Source organism: Dendrobates tinctorius, unplaced genomic scaffold (assembly GCF_039654945.1).
Source record: "Dendrobates tinctorius isolate UK_male_01 unplaced genomic scaffold, ASM3965494v1 ptg000250l, whole genome shotgun sequence".
Taxonomy (NCBI): domain Eukaryota; kingdom Metazoa; phylum Chordata; class Amphibia; order Anura; family Dendrobatidae; genus Dendrobates; species Dendrobates tinctorius.
The window spans coordinates 11,810,001-11,828,728 of NW_027361917.1; the positions used below are offsets into that span (position 1 = coordinate 11,810,001).

The 18,728-nt window shown below is 41.8% G+C and overlaps 1 protein-coding gene across 2 annotated transcripts in view; it reads right to left on the bottom strand.

Moving 5' to 3' along the window:
- The window catches only part of NINL (ninein like), a 232,276-nt gene that overhangs the window by 93,328 nt on the left and 120,220 nt on the right, over nucleotides 1-18,728 (bottom strand). For both annotated transcript variants that reach the window (XM_073557474.1, XM_073557475.1), the window contains exons 5-11: nucleotides 11,954-12,020; nucleotides 10,078-10,268; nucleotides 7,618-7,758; nucleotides 6,516-6,680; nucleotides 6,101-6,237; nucleotides 5,545-5,685; nucleotides 2,867-3,041 (exon numbers count right to left, since the gene is read on the bottom strand). In XM_073557474.1, coding sequence (XP_073413575.1) covers nucleotides 2,867-3,041; nucleotides 5,545-5,685; nucleotides 6,101-6,237; nucleotides 6,516-6,680; nucleotides 7,618-7,758; nucleotides 10,078-10,268; nucleotides 11,954-12,020 — 1,017 coding nt within the window. The remainder of the gene's footprint in view (nucleotides 1-2,866; nucleotides 3,042-5,544; nucleotides 5,686-6,100; nucleotides 6,238-6,515; nucleotides 6,681-7,617; nucleotides 7,759-10,077; nucleotides 10,269-11,953; nucleotides 12,021-18,728) is intronic.

Here is an 18,728-nt window from a genome sequence, read left to right on the forward strand (position 1 = left end):
GAAATCATTATTCATTGAGTTTACCATGAGCTTAGCAATATACACAATATCTGCACTATTTTAACCATTTGTCAGGTTATTTCCAAGGGATATCCATTACCAATTGTCTTTGGATTCAAGCCATTATTCATACAGGAGACTTCCTGGTGACTACGATATCTAATCATTTTACCAATTTGCCCTTTTCAGAATGCAATAACTGATAATAAAGATCAACAGCTGAATTTATCTATGCAACAAAGGATAAGGAGAGCCTGTTACTTGCTAAAACAAATTGGCTTTAAATACCCTGTAAAAATCACTCATTCCCAAATTCTACTGCTCTTTTCCGATTTGCGCTGCCTCACTCAATTGTAGAGAGATAGTCACATTTATTACTTTTGGAGCGCAATATGGGAAATTTCTGTCTGCAGACCAACATGGGAGTTTTATTAGTCTTCTTTGAGGACATTCTCTTTTACATCTCCCTCTCAGACACTGCCAATCACAACTCGGCAGTGTGTGAGACTGCTGGACTTCTAGATCAGCTGCTAAACTGTGATTGGCAGTATCTAGGAGGGAAGGGAGAAAACACAAGCTCCCAGAGAAGTCTGTGAAAAAAAACACCCAGTTGGATTGCATGGAGAGACTTCACATGCTGTACTACAAAAGCAAGAAATATGTATTTCTCCGCAATTTCAGAGCAAAACAAGAAAGAATCAAGGCAGATCTCGTACATTTATACAGTATTAAACACTTTATTGAGCAAGTGACAGGTCCTCTTTAAAATGGTGTAGTGAAAAAAAAAAGCAAAATCCACTCCTTAAATGGGAATATGTCACCACATTTGACCCATCTAAAAACTATTAATATGGGCTGTGAAGAATATTGGAGATATAATTTCATACCACTTGTTTGTATGCTATCTGGCAAGGGATTATAAAACCCCCTTCAGAGTGTAGCTAGCTCAGCGGGGTGGGTGGTCAAGAGTCAAAGGGCTTCGAGTGACAGATCTCACACCTTATGTCACCTCAGAGCAAAACAAAAAGCTTACTGACATGTGGATACCATGCGGTCTAAACTGCTTTGTTGAGTCACCTATGATTCCATAAGGGGTTATGGGGATACAATACTTCCTAGCCCTACCTCATGTATATTTCAGAGATCACCAGAACATGCTGAGCGCCCAGCTGGGCCTCAACCCATTCTAGCACCCAGGGGCAAGTAACTACATAGAACAGCCAGTAGAAACAAGATAGCAAAGCGGTGTTTGGTCTTAAGGCATAGCAGGGACCCGGCTGGATTTGATGGCGCCAGAACCGCCGCCCTAAGACCGTACAGAAAGGAGTTATGATCTTTCATAGATTTTGTAGTTTGCAGCTGCAAAGGAAAGGGGAGGGGATTTAAGTTCAGCCCAGAGGGCAGGAGGGGAGTGTCCTAAAGGGGATAAAGGTTAGTTTACGGCCATGTGGTGTCACCCTCTGGTATGCTTGCTAGTCACTTCGGAAGTGGGGGCCGTGTCAAGTGACATGCTGAGACAGGACCAAGGGGACAGCTGGCAGCACATGTCCCCTGTGGCCCACAACACCCATGATCTAACATAACCCAGTAATTGACATATATTCTGCTTATGTCTTTTGTCTTACCAATATCTGTATTTGCATATCTGACCATTGCATATGTGTAACCATCGTATATGTAGTGAATTGTCTTATGTGTTTTTAAATATATAATTTAACCTTGGGCTGCTCTTTTATCTCAATCCACACGTTCCTTTCTCAGTTTAACTTCCCATGCTACTGGGGCTGATTTCTGGCCAGATATAATCCCGTTAACTGACTGGCTTTATATCCAACGAGGAACTGGTTGCAAACCTACTGAGCTTGCAGGGCTCTGTTTCACTGGTGCTGGTGAAAGGGGCCTCTCAGTCTGTCAGGGCTGTGAGTGAATGTGGTGCCACATCCTCTCATCACTCCCCGTGCCTCTCTGGATAGCGTGTGTGTGTGTCTGTGTAAAACTGCACCAATTTTACTTTATGCGTCCCCAGCAGGTGCAGAAGGTCGCGTTGGTGCATGTGAGGAGGCTATACCATGTGATCTTGCTGACGTAACAGTGACATCAGGTAGGGTGGCGAGGTGCAGGTTCCTCACATGTGGTGGCAGACAAGGGATTCTGCGTGATCTCTCTGGTGCCATCCTTTACATGTGCATACAAGTTATTGACTGCTGAAAAAGACATACCTGTATGCCTCATATCAGATGCCTTGACGATCATAAATTAGCTTTTATCACTTTATGTAAATGACGTCTTCCAGGCTATGGGGAGAACTCTGTCTGGAAGATAACTCTGCCTCCAAAGATCATAATAAATAAAATTGTGAGTTACCAGTGTGAGACAGGTAACACAGAACATTAGAATGTAAATTTGTCTTCTTGCAAACATATTTTTTGCAGCCCTGTCTGCCTGTGAGTTGGAAGCTGAAAGGACCCTGCACATGTGTCAGGTATAAGCAAACACAGCTCTGCAGTGAGAACAGGAGAGTAGAGCGGCCATTACACATCACACTGGTAACTATCAGGCAACATACTCCCCCCCCCCCCCCCAATAGCCTGGAAGAACTCATTTATATACAGTGATAAATCATCTTTTATCAACAAGACATCTGATAGGAGGCATACAGAGATGACGCATTTCATCAGTCTATAACCTGTATGTCCATACCAATAGTTTAGATAGGTCACATGTGGTGACAGATTCCCTTTAATGCAGTAATACGCCAAGAGGTGGAGAGAGGATCCCCAGCTCTGCTAGGGAAAAGAACATAATTTTTAATAATACAGAATATAGTAACTAATTAAATCATGCCACAAGGTTAAATATTCCTGACCTTTACTGATAAGTTAAGTTTTTCTCTCATATAGGCTTCTTCCACCTGGAAATTAGCAATATCTGCCTCCAGCTCTTTCTTCTGTTGTTCAGACTGTTGCAGAAAATTATCTTTCTCCGTTTCCAGCTCGGATCGAATTATAGAAAGACGCTGTTTGTATTCCTGCTCCAAATCCCTGTAAAATATTAATCATATAACTTATTTGCATAATAATATAACAGACCATGGGTGAGCACAGAAATCATAGGGCCCCACAGTGAAGCTCAGAATTGTCCAGTCTCACATATGCACTATGCCTTTATTAAAGTTAAGTTGTCCCACTTACCACATTTATCAACTACAGGGACAATTGCTGGGCCCCACACTGATATTGAGATCGGGGGTCCTAAAGTCCTGCGTGATTGGAGTGGTAGTGAGAATGAAAGATAGTTGCACCAGTTACTTCCATAATGGCTATCTAGAAGCCCCCATCTCACAAAGCCATCATTTATTTATCACCTCTCCTCTGGAAAAGTGATAATGGCATTTAGTGGGAAACGTCTTTAACCCCTTAACGTCCAATGACATAGTCCGTCATTGGACGTCTCCCCCGCTTTGATGTGGGCTCCGGCGGTGAGCCCGCATCAAAGCCGGGACATGTCAGCTGGTTTGAACAGCTGACATGTGCCCGCAATAGGCGCAGGTGGAATCGCGATCCACCTGCGCCTATTAACTAGTTAAACATCGCTGTCAAATGCTGACAGCAGCATTTAACCGGAATTTCCGTCAGGAAATGCGCGCATCACTGACCCCGTCACGTGATCAGGGATTTGCGATGTGTTGGCATAACAACCAGAGGTCTCCTGGAGACCTCTATGGTTGTTGATGCCGCATTGCTATGAGCGCCACCCGGTGGTCGGCGCTCACGGCAATGCAGTATTTCTGCTACGTATAGGCGATATGCTATACTCCCATGGAGGCTATTGAAGCATGCCAAAACTTTAAAAAAAAAAAAAAAGTTTAATAAAATATGAAAAAAAAAAAAGAAAAAAAAAAATGTAAAAAAGTTTTTTCATCCCCCTTTCGCCCCATTCAAAATAAAACAATTTAAAAAAAAGGTCACACATATTCAGTATCACCGCGTTCACAATCGCCTGATCTATCAGTTTTAAAAAAAAAAGGATTAACCCGATCGCTGAACGGCATAGCGAGAAGAAAAAAAAAAAATCAAAACCCCAGAATTACTTTTTTTGGTCGCTGTGACATTGCATTAAACTGCAATAACGGGCGATCAAACAGAACGTATTTTCACAAAAGTGGGATTAAAAACGTCAGCTCGGCACACAAAAAATAAGCCCTCACCCAACCCCAGATCACGAAAAATGGAGACGCTACGGGTCTTGGAAGATGGCGCAATTTTTGTTTAGTAAATTTTGGAATTTTTTTTCACCACTTACATAAAAAAAGAACCTAGACATATTTGGTGTCTATTAACACACAATGACCTGGAGAATCATATTGGCAGGTCAAATAGCATTTAGTGAACCTACCAAAAAAGCCAAACATAAAACAAGTGTGGGATTCCATTTTTTTTTGCAATTTCACTGCACTTGGAATTCTTTTCTCGTTTTGTAATACTAGACATGGTAATACCAATGGCGTCGTTCAAAATTACAACTCTTTCCGCAAAAAACAAGCCCTCACATGGCCGTATTCATGGAAAAATAAAAAAGTTATGGCTCTGGAAAGAAGGGGAGGGAAAAATGAAAATGCAAAGCCAAAAATACCCCTAGTCATTAAGGGGTTAATGTGCACCATTTAGTTTTTATGTCCAAAGGTCTGTGCTGATAAATTTTACAATATGCCTGTATAGGGAGCGTGGCGTGTCCCACTTGATTACAAATACATTTTTGGCTGCATTCAGCCACCACTAGGGGGAGTGAAGAGCAAACAGACTTATACAGCTAGAAGAGCAGTCATAGGGAGCTGTGTTTCTATGCATTCACTGAGCTCCATCTGCAGGCATCTGCCGTGGCAGGGTTCTGGCAAGCAGGACAAGCAATTACTGCCATATGCCCCATAACCGGCACAAGCACTGTGTAGTGAACAAATCTAAATTTAAAAAGGAATATGCCACCTGGTTTTTGCTATGTAACCTGAGAGCAGCATGATGTAGGGACAGAGATTCCTATTGCAGTGATGTTTCACTTACTGGGCTGCTTAGTATAATTTTTTTCATTAAAATCAGTTTTCTCTGCTGCAGATCTACCAGTTCTCTGAATGCTGAGCTTCCATATTACATCGCCAATGCCACTGATTGGCAGCTTTTTTGTGTACTCTATGCATAGGTAGAAAGCGACTAATGAATGGAAGAGGCAGGGTTTCACAAAGCAGGAGGACTACATGGCATGAGACAACTAGTCCTGTACAAATAATCTCCTGCTGATGAAACACTGATTTTATTGTAATTGCAAGCAGCAGCCCAGTAAGTGACACATTGCTGGAATCAGGCTCGCGTGCTGCTCTCGGATTACAAAACAAAAACCTGCTGACATATACCTTTTAAAGGTGAAAAAGAAACAAATTAAAATTTGCAAAGAGAACCCGACAGTCCACTTAGGAAAATAAAGGACTCGGAGTATAGCCTTTACGGTAGAGGAGTCCGGGAGCACAATGTGATTCAACTACAAGTAACTCACTTGATCTTGCTTTCATTGAGACTTTCCATCGCAGAGTTATGGTCGTCCACTTCATCAGCCAGCTGTAGATTTCTCTTCTCTGCTCTATCAAGATCCTGTTTAACTTTGTCTCTCTCTTTAGTGATCTGATCAATTTGGTTACTGCATAAAAAAAATAACTAAAAAGTTATTCAATGTATGATTTTTCTATTAAAAAGTTGGACATCACACGCTCACTTTCCTGATACTGAACAGAGCAGAGATGCACATGCTTGGTCACTGCTCCATTCATTGTCTATGGGACTGGCAGAGAACGCAGAGGACAGCGCTGTTATTTCCAGGAGTCCCATAAGTAAAGACTGGAATGAAGGCAGAGCTCATGCACCTCAGTTCCATTCAAGACAGGGTGGCAGAGCCCAGATATTGGGATTGGTGCAGCTCCCAGTGTTCAGACCCGCAGTGATAAGCAAGTTATTCCTTATCCCTATATGCTCAAAACAGTCATTAAGGGGCTGCCTTAATAAATTAATGGGCAAATGAGAAATCAGAAGAAATGTGGACACAGGACAGGACTTACTGCTGGTGATGTAATTCATGCTTGTAAGACGCTAAGGCGGCAAGATAGATTCTGTTTTTCGTTGCAATTAACTCATTGTCTAAAGCAGTGGTGAGATCCAAAAGGTTCACATGTTCCTCTACATTAAAATCCAGGCTCTAAAGAGTAGATGGCATATTATTTACAAAGTAAAGATTTCACATTATATATATATATATATATATTCTCTATACATAAATTACATTTTTATTTGGAAACCCTTACATATATATAAGAAAAACATAAAAGAGATAGAGAGCTAATGTACAAAAGAAAAGAACCAAAACATCGCTCAGTCAACATTATATTTATAAGGATGGCATAAAACAATGAATCAGAAATTGCCTCTTGGTAAAATTATACAAAACTGAAATATTTCTTGAAGAATGAGCCTCACAATTAATATATCTTTGCTGTCTTGAATCCCTTCCTCTTCCCATATGATCATAATCTGCTCTGGGTTTCCAAAGCCAGTCCCATCATCAATGCTGGAGAAAAGATGAAAGCCTCCGTATCCAGACAGCAGAGACGGTGAGGCGGTGTTATGGCTGTGCTCCTCGATCTGTCAAGCATAAACGTACAGGATAAATAACTGCACACAATCTCTGCAAGGTGCACAACAAAAGCCCTGTAGCATCAATTATAAGGCGAAGTGCCCACATTGAAGAAATGCTGCGGAATTTTCAGCAGCATTTCCACAACTCCCTGCCGCAGGTAAAACACATGCGGAATTCGCATGCAGTTTCCCACAAAACACTAGCGCTTTCCAAGCGATTTGAAGCATCACTTGGAAAAGTGATTCACAGGTTGGTCACACACAAGCATAGCGCTTGACCACTGTGGCCAACTTTTTACTATTGATACTGCCTATGCAGCATCAATAGTAAAAGATAGAATGCAAAAAAAATAGGGATATACTTACCCTCTGTTGGCCTCCAGCGACACTGCCAGCAAGCTCCGTTCCCAGGGATGAACTGCGAGAATCACCTCAGATGACGTAGCTTGCTGGCAGTGTGACTGAGAGGCGGGAAGGACTCCGGGGGCCGCCGGAGGGTGATTATATCCCGATTTTTTATTTTAATTCTACTTTTTACATGGATATGGTACCCAGGGCATGAAGGACAGTCTGCTCTCCTCCAAATCCTGGATACCATCCGCACATGAAGCGCTCACTTTATGCATGGTGGGCATAGCCACATGCGTAAAGTGAGCATTTCAATGCAATGGCGGCGGAATCGCCGCAATTCCACAGAAATAATGAACATTCTGCGGATTTTAATGCTATGCGATTCCGCTGCGGTAAAATCCGCAGCATGGGCACAGTAACTGCGGAATCCCATAGGATTGCATGGGGATGCATTTTATTAGCATTTTTTTAAGCGTTTCCGCTGCGGCAAAAACGTGGTGGAAATGCATAAAAAATGCGACGTGGGCACACAGCCCAAGACATCTGCTTCTTACACATCAGGGAAAAGACCTGAATACATTACACCACCCACCTGGTAAAGTGCATGTCTTTTCCTTAATGGGGTGGAGGCAGCCGGCAGAGGCGCATGGCTGAACAATCCCTCCTGAAATTCCTGGAAGCTTACTCTGCCATCTCCATCTCTGTCCAACTTATTGAATAAGTCTTCAAGTTCCTAACAGAACACACAAACTTAAGTAAGTGGCCTAAAGACCAACAGAATTTTTAAAGGAATTTTCCAAGTCATTACAAAATCTGTCCCCAGCCATCAAAACCCAAAAAAATTAAGAAAAAAATTAGTATATGCACCCATTTACTCTTTGCACTTTAATCGCCGTATCCCTTTTCTTCCTGCTGGTCTTTTTTTTACCTGGCTGCAGCCAATCAAGAGACTCGGGAACCCAGCACACGACCGCCAAGCAGAGAGATTGGCTGCAAAGCGCACAGGGGATATATGGGATGTAAATTGCTGCAGCCAGGTAACCAGGCCAGCAAGGAAGGGGACAGGAACAAAGCTGAAACAGCAAGCAGTAAATGGGCAAGTATACATTTTGTGTTTGTATGACTTTTATTTTTTCTTGTTTTTATTGGGGTAGTGTCACATGTAGTGTCCCATGTGAGAGACATTTAGAAAATTGCTACATTCTATGCCAAAATTAAAATTAGAATGAAGCACATTTTTAAAGTGTTATTCATACAGGTGAACGGATCTTTTAAAATTTGAATTTGTGGAGTTTACCACATTTTCCCTAAAAATTCTAATTTGAAGCCAACAACTTCATGTGAATCACAATAATGTAAAGCTTGTAATTGCTCAAAAATACACGTGGGGAGAAGAGAAAGAGCAAGAATCCCGCTTACTAGAAGACCAGTATCCTACCCTTTGCAATAAGTCATCCCACACAGCCAAATATCCTGTAGAAAATCAAATTTATAAAAATCTAATTCTATCAAATGTAGTGAAAGGCAAAAAAAAATGTGTGGCTTTCTCATGTATTTAGTGATTGAGACGACTGGCGGTAATAACTATGATGCTTCTATGGAAAACTTTTGTGTTATTTATTTTTTTTTTTAATTGAAGCAGCACCCAAATCACTGAAAAATGTGAACATAGTCACACCAAAACAGATTTATGTGGACTCCTCCCTGAGGCATCATCCCCATCCCACTGAACCAGAAGGCCACAGTGAGGGTCCAGGACCTTCTGTGCCCTCCCTAGCCAAAGCCTGGTGAGAGCAGTTTTCGTGTTCCCGGCGTTCAATCAGGCTTCCAACCTAGTGGAGCAGGGAGTTTTATGCAGTGCTGATTTCTCAGCCTAAAGCTGAATGGACCTTCGGCCAGTGCTATAAAAATACCCTTCCTAGTCAGAAGACCAGGAATAAGGGGTTGTGCTCAGAAAGTATGAAAGAGGTGCGGCATGCTACGGAGCCTGAGACTCAGCTGGGGTCCCACACCCAGTAAGATCAGACCCCTCCAGAGTGGTTACTCCTGAGGCGCATTGCACCATTAGCCCTCACACTTTACCCAGTCTAGTGGCTTCGATCCTGGGGGCCATGCATTCCACCAGATGACTATATAAGCCACCTGCCGTACTAAGAAGCGCACCAACCCAGTGTGTATCATGTATCAATCTACTAGGGTGGCTTGACCAGGAACACCTTTTCAAAAGATACTACACTTGATCTTATCCAAAACTGTATTGTGCTGCCATATGCAATTTCCTACAATAGTTTCTTGACCTTCATGGTCTAGGATGTAAAGTCTCTCCTTGAGGAAAGCACTGAGCTAACAATGGGAGACTTCTTGATCAGATAATGTTCCCTGAAAAAAAAGGTATGGAAATAGTCCTCTCTTCCCATAGTAAGAAAAAAAAGCGGGAACCACACTGACTTAGGCCCCCTTCACATGTCCTTATAAAACAGATACCAGAAAAAATACTGTACCGGGGTCATCAGTGCTTTGGATCAGAGTGTTGTCAGTGTTTTTCTAGTATGGCAAAAGAAATCACAAAGCTTCTCTTATATTTCACAATGTTTAACACGTACAGCACACAGATGGCACATGGATGATACATGGCTGCCATCCGCGTACTGAGAGTGTTTAACACGGACCAAAAGACTTATATTGGCCCTTATCATCCGTGCAATCAGTAAGAAATGAACATGTCTCCATATAAAAACACAGACATGTGCACAGCAGCACAGGTTATAATGAGTACATTGGGCATTCGTGAAAAAAAAACAAAAAAAAAAAAAAAAAAATGATGCCCCCGCTTACTGCAAACACAGACATGTGAAGGGAGCCTCATAGGGTGGCTATTAGAGGTATTCACCTATAAGTTAATGCCGACCATGTAAAGATAAATGCTTAGGACACGATAATGTTAAATCACATTGGAAGTAATTTTTAAAAAAACTGCAGCAATATTGTGATATGATGTCAACGTGTGACCACAACCAGGACAGATGGCATTACAGAACGACGCTGCTCATACCTCGTCACAGAGATCTTCAAGTCCAATGTTTTTACACACAGTGGCAAGCTCTTGCCGCTTGAGGTATCCATTGTGTCCTACACCCAGCTCCTCCCAGATGTCCCGCACCTGGTTCTCAGTCATATCAGAGTGGGCATTCGAAATTCCTCTGGGACAGTCAAAAAATCCTGGGTTCCATGTCCTCAGTTGTCCTATCAAAGGGTCAAAAGTATTATCACAGCAGAAGGACACTTGTGTGTATGCTTACCAACATCGCCTAGGTCTACAGGACACCCACAACATACTTTTGTTAAAATGGAAGCATAATTTTGTCCTTTTATTGTAAACATTTGGTGGATGATACACCTTGGTGTTTACTACTACTGCTAACTACCACCACAATGGAGTCTTACTGACTACTTGACTTATAGGTAAACTGTTTTTTGCTTTTGGCCAAAAAATAATAATCCCAAAAGGCAACCCTAAAGTCAAAAGCTTCTTCCAGGCACCTCTTGAGGGGTGGAGCATGGCATGTTTTTTGTGCACAAGTTTAACTTCAAGAAATTAAAAAACCTGCCAGTTTCTTGAAGCTTCTTAGGCTTGAAAAACCCAGCATGTTCGTCTGAGTTTACAAAATGTTCTGTGCACAAAGTGTTGGGTTAAAAAACGTAAAATAGAGGAGTTTCACCTGTAAAAAAAAAAATGCAACTACAGACTACACTGCAAACCCACTGCAATTTGCAGTAAAACAGTGTTTGGCTTTGATGTAGTGTTGTCATATAGGCCTCTTGTAAATGTACAGACAAACATGGAGGCCATTTTGCCACGTGGTATAAATTCTGCTCTTTTACGCAAAAAAATCGTATTGTGCTTATGGCTGTGTTCACACAATGTGCGCCTGATGTAGCTTTTGCTGTGATTTTCCAACAACCTGATAAAAATGTCTTTCCCCGGGGCATTTAAAGAGAATCTAACATCAGATTTTTGCCATCTAACCTAAAGAGTAGTCTGATGCAGAGACACAAACCTGCTGCCAGGTCCATTGCGAAGATGCACTAAAAACGTACATTCAGTTTTTTACCTGACAATTTCCCACATTTAGTGCAATTATCAGAATGTTTCAAAAACAAAGCAGCTATCACTTAAAATACAACATACAAAAAAGACAAAAAAAAACAACAAAAAAAAACAAAAAACACAGCTTCAAAAACATATACCGTAATAAAAAAAAAAAAATAAAAAAAGCAAGTAACTTAATTTAGTGAATAGGTGCAGAAGCGCTGCAGAAAATCTGCGACATCAAAAACTCACCGTGGGAACACAGATTAAGACCAGGTGGGGTGGCACAAGTGTGCCCAAAAGCTGTGGCAGTATGCAGCCACTGCGTTTTTGTTTTTTACAAGGACGGTTAAGTGGACACAAAATTTTGCAGGAAAACAGTTTGAAAAAGCGCGTGGCCACTGCACTTGACCGTGCAGGAAAGTAAGCAGTTATCCAGTAAAATCCTGTACTCATATAACAATCCATTTCAAAACAACAGCTTTTGCGATTGTTGAAGGATTCCCGAGAGGTCATAGCTGTGCTCTCCCCCAATGCAAAACAAAACAATTCCAAAAAATAAATACGGTAAATAACGATTGCACCAATATAGCAATAATTGCCAGGACCATCATATGCAATTTTAAAAACAAAGTGGTCTGCAATTTGCAGTTTTCCCATGTCATGCTACACGGAGACCTGTATGTCCCACCTGAAGGAGATTCACCGGTCGCAGAGCAATGACACTCAGTTGTGGATAGTCATTAGCTACTGCCTGTCTATTAATCGGATCCATATTGTCCAGCCAGCAGCACGTCCTCATATTAGACTTCACTTTAGTTAAGATTATTAATTTTACCTTGTGCCTCAAAGTTTTCAATCTCAGGCTCCTTGGCGACATCTGCTTCTTCGTCAGACTTCAGGCTCTGAAGAGAACAGCACATGTGAGACAGATTTCTGCTTAAATGATCCAAGATGGAAATGCGCATAAAGGGAGAAAAAAGAAAAGACTATACCAGGCAGGAAGGCTGAGGGAGAGAAAAAATAATCCTTCACTGGCTTTAAGAATGTGTGTTCACCTCCCAGACAAACCCCAAGCCAAAGCAAACAAATGAAGCCATACAACTCACTCACTCTGCACTGTTTCATCTCAACTAGATTCTGAGCCCCCAACCCACCATTAACCAGAGAGGCTTCCTCTGCAAGTGAAACATTAAACCGGCAGCGGAGCATGGCATGCTAACTAATATTAACACATTCACCGACTATACTGCAGGTCACAGCAAATAAAATGTCCTAAACTGGCTAATCCACGGATTCCTGCAGTGTGCGGGCATTTCAGACAGGTCCGTACACAAACACTATCGACACCAGTGAATAGGGCACTGAATGCACCAGTATATTATCCCCTCAAATCATTGATTAGACAATTGTAAGTGCAGGCACGTAAAGAATCTTATCAGGGTTCCTGCCAAAAAAAAAAAAATTCTGAATGAAGGAGAGGAACTGGAATTTCTGCATGACAAAAGCGAATTTCCATTTATAGATCCATTTTCAAAACACGTCCACTTTTGGGAATTTTTATTTACCGGCATTATATTAAAAAATGTACAGTTTCAAAATTAGGTCTATTTACTCTAGAAAAGAGAAGACTTAGGGGAGACTTAATATATATATGTACAAGTATATCAGAGGGCAATACAGAGATCTCTCCAATGAACTGTTTGTACCAAGGACTGTGACAAGAACAAGGAGGCATTCTCTTCGTTTGGAGGAAAGACAATTTCTGCACCAGCATAGAAGAGGGTTCTTCACGGTAAGAGCAGTGAGGCTCTGGAATTCTCTTCCTGAGGAAGTGGTGATGGCCTTGGAAAATTCTTCCAGTTCTGTGAGATTCCTGGGTCGTCTTGCATGCACTGCTATTTTGAGGTCTAGCAACAGATTTTCAGTGATGTTCAGATCAGGGGACTGTGAGGGCCATTGTAAAACCTTCAGGTTGCGCCTTTTGGAGGTAATCTATTGTGGATTTTCTTGTGTGTTTAGGATCATTATCCATTTGTAGAAGCCGTCCAGAAAAAAGGAGGCCTGGTAGAATTCACTAAGCTGGACGCTCATTCAAAATTCCAAGGAACCAACTTGAAAGGCCAGCAGCATACGAAAAAGCAAGCAGTGTCCCATCCAGGGTGATGAATTTCCAAAGGTAAGGTTTATTCTGCCATCACATTGCAACGTTTCGACCTGTTATAGGTCTTTATCAAGTATACATACAATCATTTAGGGCTGGCTTATATACAGCAGTGTGACAGATGTATTTAATATGAGTGTGTGTATACTTTATGGTGATTGGTGTATACACATCAATTACAAAAAAACATCAAAAACAGGGCACATTGGCCCTATCAGTAATACACAAACAACTTGTTATACAATGAATAGATGGAGAATAATCCCCACGTCCAATAATATATCCATAGTTTACACATCGGGATGATCTATCAATCAAATAATGCCATCCCCATTGTCATTAATATGTAAAGATGTTATATGAGGAGCCCATTATGGATTGTTTCTAAAAGTGTGCCAAAATCCTAATGACAAATTATACCAAAAGGTGCACCTACCCTTCTCCAATGGCATATGAGCATAGAGTTGTCAGGGAAACATGATTTGCACCCAATAGCCCATCTTACCCGGCTTACACGCCATCCCAGCACACGGCCCCGTTCCCACGCGTCACGTGACTGCTGCCCTGATGACACGTAGAAGCGGTGAGCAAGCGGTGCACACTGACTGGAAGTTACATGTGGTGTCAGCAAGACCGCGGTCACATGACCACTGTAAAGAAAACACCCACATGAAATAAGGGGACTAACCCATCCAGGTCGTGGAGTTCATAGCAGACCTCCTTAAAGGAATACAGCACATATACTCCCCCATAGCAACCCATCTATACTGTAATAAATAGGCAAATCAAGCAAAAGAAACAAAAAACAGGGAGAATTTAAAACCAAGACGTAATAGGAATAATACAATTTAATGTATCATACTTTCATTATATTCATAATATTTATGTATAGAAGTGTCCAACAGACTCCGTCCCCACATCTACAATCACTCCATCCCTTTACCATAAAGGGGAAACCATCTAAAAACAAAACAGCAATAAATAAAAACATGCTGATGGCAACAAATGATAAGGAGACTCAAGGTAGACAATTATGAAAATTGTACTCAATATTCAAACCCTTGAGTTGTAACGATCCCAATTCAAAATCCCCCTTAATTCTTACCTCTTCAAGACTTTTGCCTATCCCCAACCCCTTTGCACAGTGGCACTGTCAATGACCCTAAATCGCAATTGGTTTACTGAATATCTTATCAATAAAATGTCTTGTAACAGGTAACTCTAAGTTCTGCCCTAATGGTGCTTTTGTGTTTACTTATGCAGGCTCTAATTTCCATCATGGTCTCTCCCACGTCAACTAACCCACAAGGACACAAAATCATGTATATCAGAGAGCTCGATGAGCATGTATCGCTCGCTTTCAATTATTTATCAAAATGCATCACGCTTGTTTAGATTTTTTTTGCATTTTCTGAATTTTATGGTGAGTGGCTTGTTTAGATGTTCTTTTGCATACTTCAGAATTTTATGGTGAGGATGCAGGAGAGGTTTTCTTCTCATGACTCTTCCATGATGGTCTATTTGTACTGGTGTCTCTGAACAGTAGAACAAAGTACTACAAGTCCAGAGTCTGCTAACTCTTTCTGAAGGTCTTTTGCAGTCAAGCAGGGGTTCCGATTTGCCTCTCTAGAAATCCTATGAGCAGCTCTCAATTAAATTATACTTGGTCTGCCAGACCTCATTTTGGCGTCACTATTCCTGTTACCTGCCATTTCTTAATTACATTTCAAACTGATGAAAGGGCAACTTGAAAATCCTTTGCTCTTTTCTTACAGCCTTCTCCGGCTTTGTAGGCCTCCATTTTCAGAGTGCTAGGCAGCTGCTTAGAGCGGGGATTCTGATTTGCCTCTCCAGCAATCCTACAGCTCTCAATGAAATTTTTCTTGGTCTTCCAGACCTTATCTTGACCTCCACTGTTCCTGTTAACTACCGTTTCTTAATTACATTTCGAACTGAGGAAAGGGCAACTTGAAAACTTTGCCATCATCTTATAGCCTTCTCCTGCTTTGTGGGCTGCAACCATTTTCATTTTAAGAGTGCTCCCCAGCTGCTTAGACTAACCCAGGCTGCTGCCTTTTGGCACAATGTTAGAGGAGGCTGAGTTTTTATAAAGCTGGGAAATTTGCATCACCTGGCCTTTCTAATGATGATCGTGAATAAGCCATAACCATAACAGGCTAATTAAGGTCTGAAACCTTGGTCAATGTTATCTGAACGCACAAATCTTCAAAAGGTGCTCAAACTTTTTTGCTTCGGCCCATTTTCTTTTTCATAATATTTTAAATGTAAAAAGATGACAATATTTTTTTTTTTTTTTGCCCAAAATACAAAGGAAATGTGTCATCTTTAACCATAGGCCTTTTAGAGATCATTTCATTTTAAACTTGCTTAACTGTTCAGAATAACAGTAATTTTGACCAGGGGTGCCCAATCTTTACATGCCACTGTATGTGGTTAACATTGTACTCAAGTTACATCACCGTTTGGGCCGTACGTAAGTTTTTACCATCAGTGTTTCATCAGCGATTTTCACATATGAAAAAAAAAAAAAAAAACAACATGAAAAGCAATTAAAAACGTCTCCAATCCACGAAAATGTTACATACAGCACATGGATGGCGATGTGTGCTGCGATTTTCACCGACCCACAGACGTCAACAGGTTATTTTGATCGATGTCTCTGATTTTATTTGGGGTCACACAGTCCGCAAAAAAACAAAACAAAAAAAAACAAAAAAAATCACAGACATGTGAACAGCTCCATAGTTTTTAATGGGCTTGTGCTCTGTGAAAAATCACAGATAGAAAACGTACGCAAGAAAAGGACGTATGGTTGAGGCCAGGAGGTCTCTCCAGATCTAAAGGCATAACGAAAGGAGGGGAGAAAAGGCCTAAAGCCCCCCGTTACACACTGCGAAATCGCTAGCAATATCGCTGTAAAGTCACCGATTTTGTGACGTTGCAGCGATATTGCTAGCGATATCGCTGCATGTGATACTTACCTCCGACCGGCTCCCCCGCTGGTTATCGCTGATCGCGCGAGAAGCTCCTGGACCGTTCCTCGTCGGCCACTTCCTGCGGCGCTTCCTGTGGTGAAGACGAGCGACGCGTGGAGCCGGGCGGGAGGACGCAGGATCGCTGCGTCTGACAGGTAAGTAGCGATCCCCGACCCCAGCGATGTCGCTGGTGAGATCTGCCTGTGTGGCAACTCACTAGCGACCACCTAGCGATGCACCAGCGATCCTGACCGCGTCATATCGCTGGTGCATCGCTAGGTGTAATGGTACCCTTAAAAAAACACAATAAGATATACTCACCGAGCCCCTCACCCCCATAGTCTCACTCTGACTACTGTCTTGCACCCTAGGTGTATTTCTGACCTTCCCCACTGGTAACATTATTGGCCCCTTTCCAACCCTCCCCTATCAGTAGCATTGCTTCCTTTTCAGGCCATGTTTGTACCTTTAGTATTTGGTCAGTATTTGTAAGTCAAAACCAGGAGTGGAACAATCTGAGGAACAGTATAATAGAAACACGTCACCTCTTCTGGATTTATCACCCACTCCTGGTTTTGGCTTACAAATACGGAGGTAAAAAAAAACCTCACCAAATACTGAACGTGAGAACATAGCCTCATTTCTACCACACATGTAGTGAAAAATATACAATTAGTCCTACACCAGTGTCCCCCACTAGTAGCAGCAGTTTATACTCCCATCTCACATGTGCCCCACTCTGCGAGAGATGGGCATAAAGAGGGATTCCCAGGCCCCTCTTACCTCCCCTGCTATCCATGTTTAGACTGCACACTCCACCTGGCAGGAGGACCGTAGATTGTGGTAATGTAGCCATGAGATCACTACAGGCCGGTGTATGGAGGCTGAGTGACCAGCTGGTATTATCAGAACAGCCTGTAGTTTGTGGCCTCCGGAGTGATCAGACTAAAGCAGGGCTGACTGCAGAGCTGACAGGAGGATGAGCCAATAGGGAGGGGAGAAGTCATCCCCAATGGAGGCTGTCAGTCAGCGCACTGCGCTTCCTACAGACAAGACCCGCAGTGCCGCTGACTGTAGCCTATGGGGGAGGATGGTACATGAAATCATTTGTGCACATACTTTTAGCCAGCAGTTTAATGTAAGGAAAAAAACTAAAACCTTGTTGCCATTTTAAAAGATCCTCATAGGTTAAACTCATCAGCTGTAACAAGATATTGCATTGCAATTATTAAGCTATGTAACACTGCAGTAAAAAAAAAAAAAAAAATTTCTAGGAAAGTAGTAATTTTTTTCAGACATGGGCTGATCTGTACAAGTAATTGAAAGCATAACTTGTGCTCCCGCAGCTTTACCAGAATACATGTTTGGACCAGTATAAAAATTCTTATTCATGTACTCCACCCGTCTGTCAAGTCTATGTTTTATGGCAGCCATACGCTCCTTCAGCACACAGCCATTACCGCTCCTCACTTTGCCAGCCAGCGAGGAAAAGCCGCTGCCAGACAACTCTCAAAGCAATTTAACCCCTTTGATGTTGTGGTCAATAGCAGCCATTGCATTTAGATGGTTAGACAGAAGGGGCTGCCTCTGTAATCCCCATCGGTCCATCATGTTCCCACTTGTGATTTCACAAAAGTTCATAACCATGGTGTGCATAAAAGATGCTGCTGAACGTGTGTTTTGTAGTGCATTATTCTCTATAGGGAACTGGGAAAAAAAAAATGTATGTAAAAACAGCTACATTTTTAAGTGCAGAACCAATGCTTCTCTGTACTTTAAAAAAAATATGCATTAAAAAAAAACGCTTCTTCAAATCTGCATATTATATTATTGCGTTATGATGCGGACGCAAGCAGAAAACATGTAAAATAAACTGCAGTATTTAAGTTATGAGTGAACATGACCTTAAAGACTAACGAAACGTGGCAATTTTTGCTATCCAGTATTAATTTAACTTTGCAAATCATTTTTTTATTAAGCAATTTGGCTTCAGTTCACTGGTTACTGCTTAAGTCTACTTGTCTGTACTCAGTATACAATGGGAGTACAAACTGGCAGTGGATGAGGTCCCTTAGGAGTTCGCTAGCTCCCCTGCAGGGTATTCAATGCAGGCTCAGAAGGATCACATCGTGTCCTATATCAGCACTTCTACAATTGGGAGTTTCCTGCACTGTGCTATCAGGGTAAAATAAAAAGGATGTAAGGGGAGATTGTAGATGATAATTTGAATTAGAGCAAGCCTTCCAATGTCTCTGGTGAGGGTCACTGGGCCTAAGAGTTCATTTGAAGGACCATTATACGGACCATTCCATAACAGAGAGTTAGGATGTGCCACAGTTTTTCAATTTCCATCCATTTTATATAGGCTGTTTTACATGACCATGATTGGATTCTCCATAAATAAGTAGCCCAATAATAGTGTTAACTGTGAGGAACTCCCAAACTACACGTAT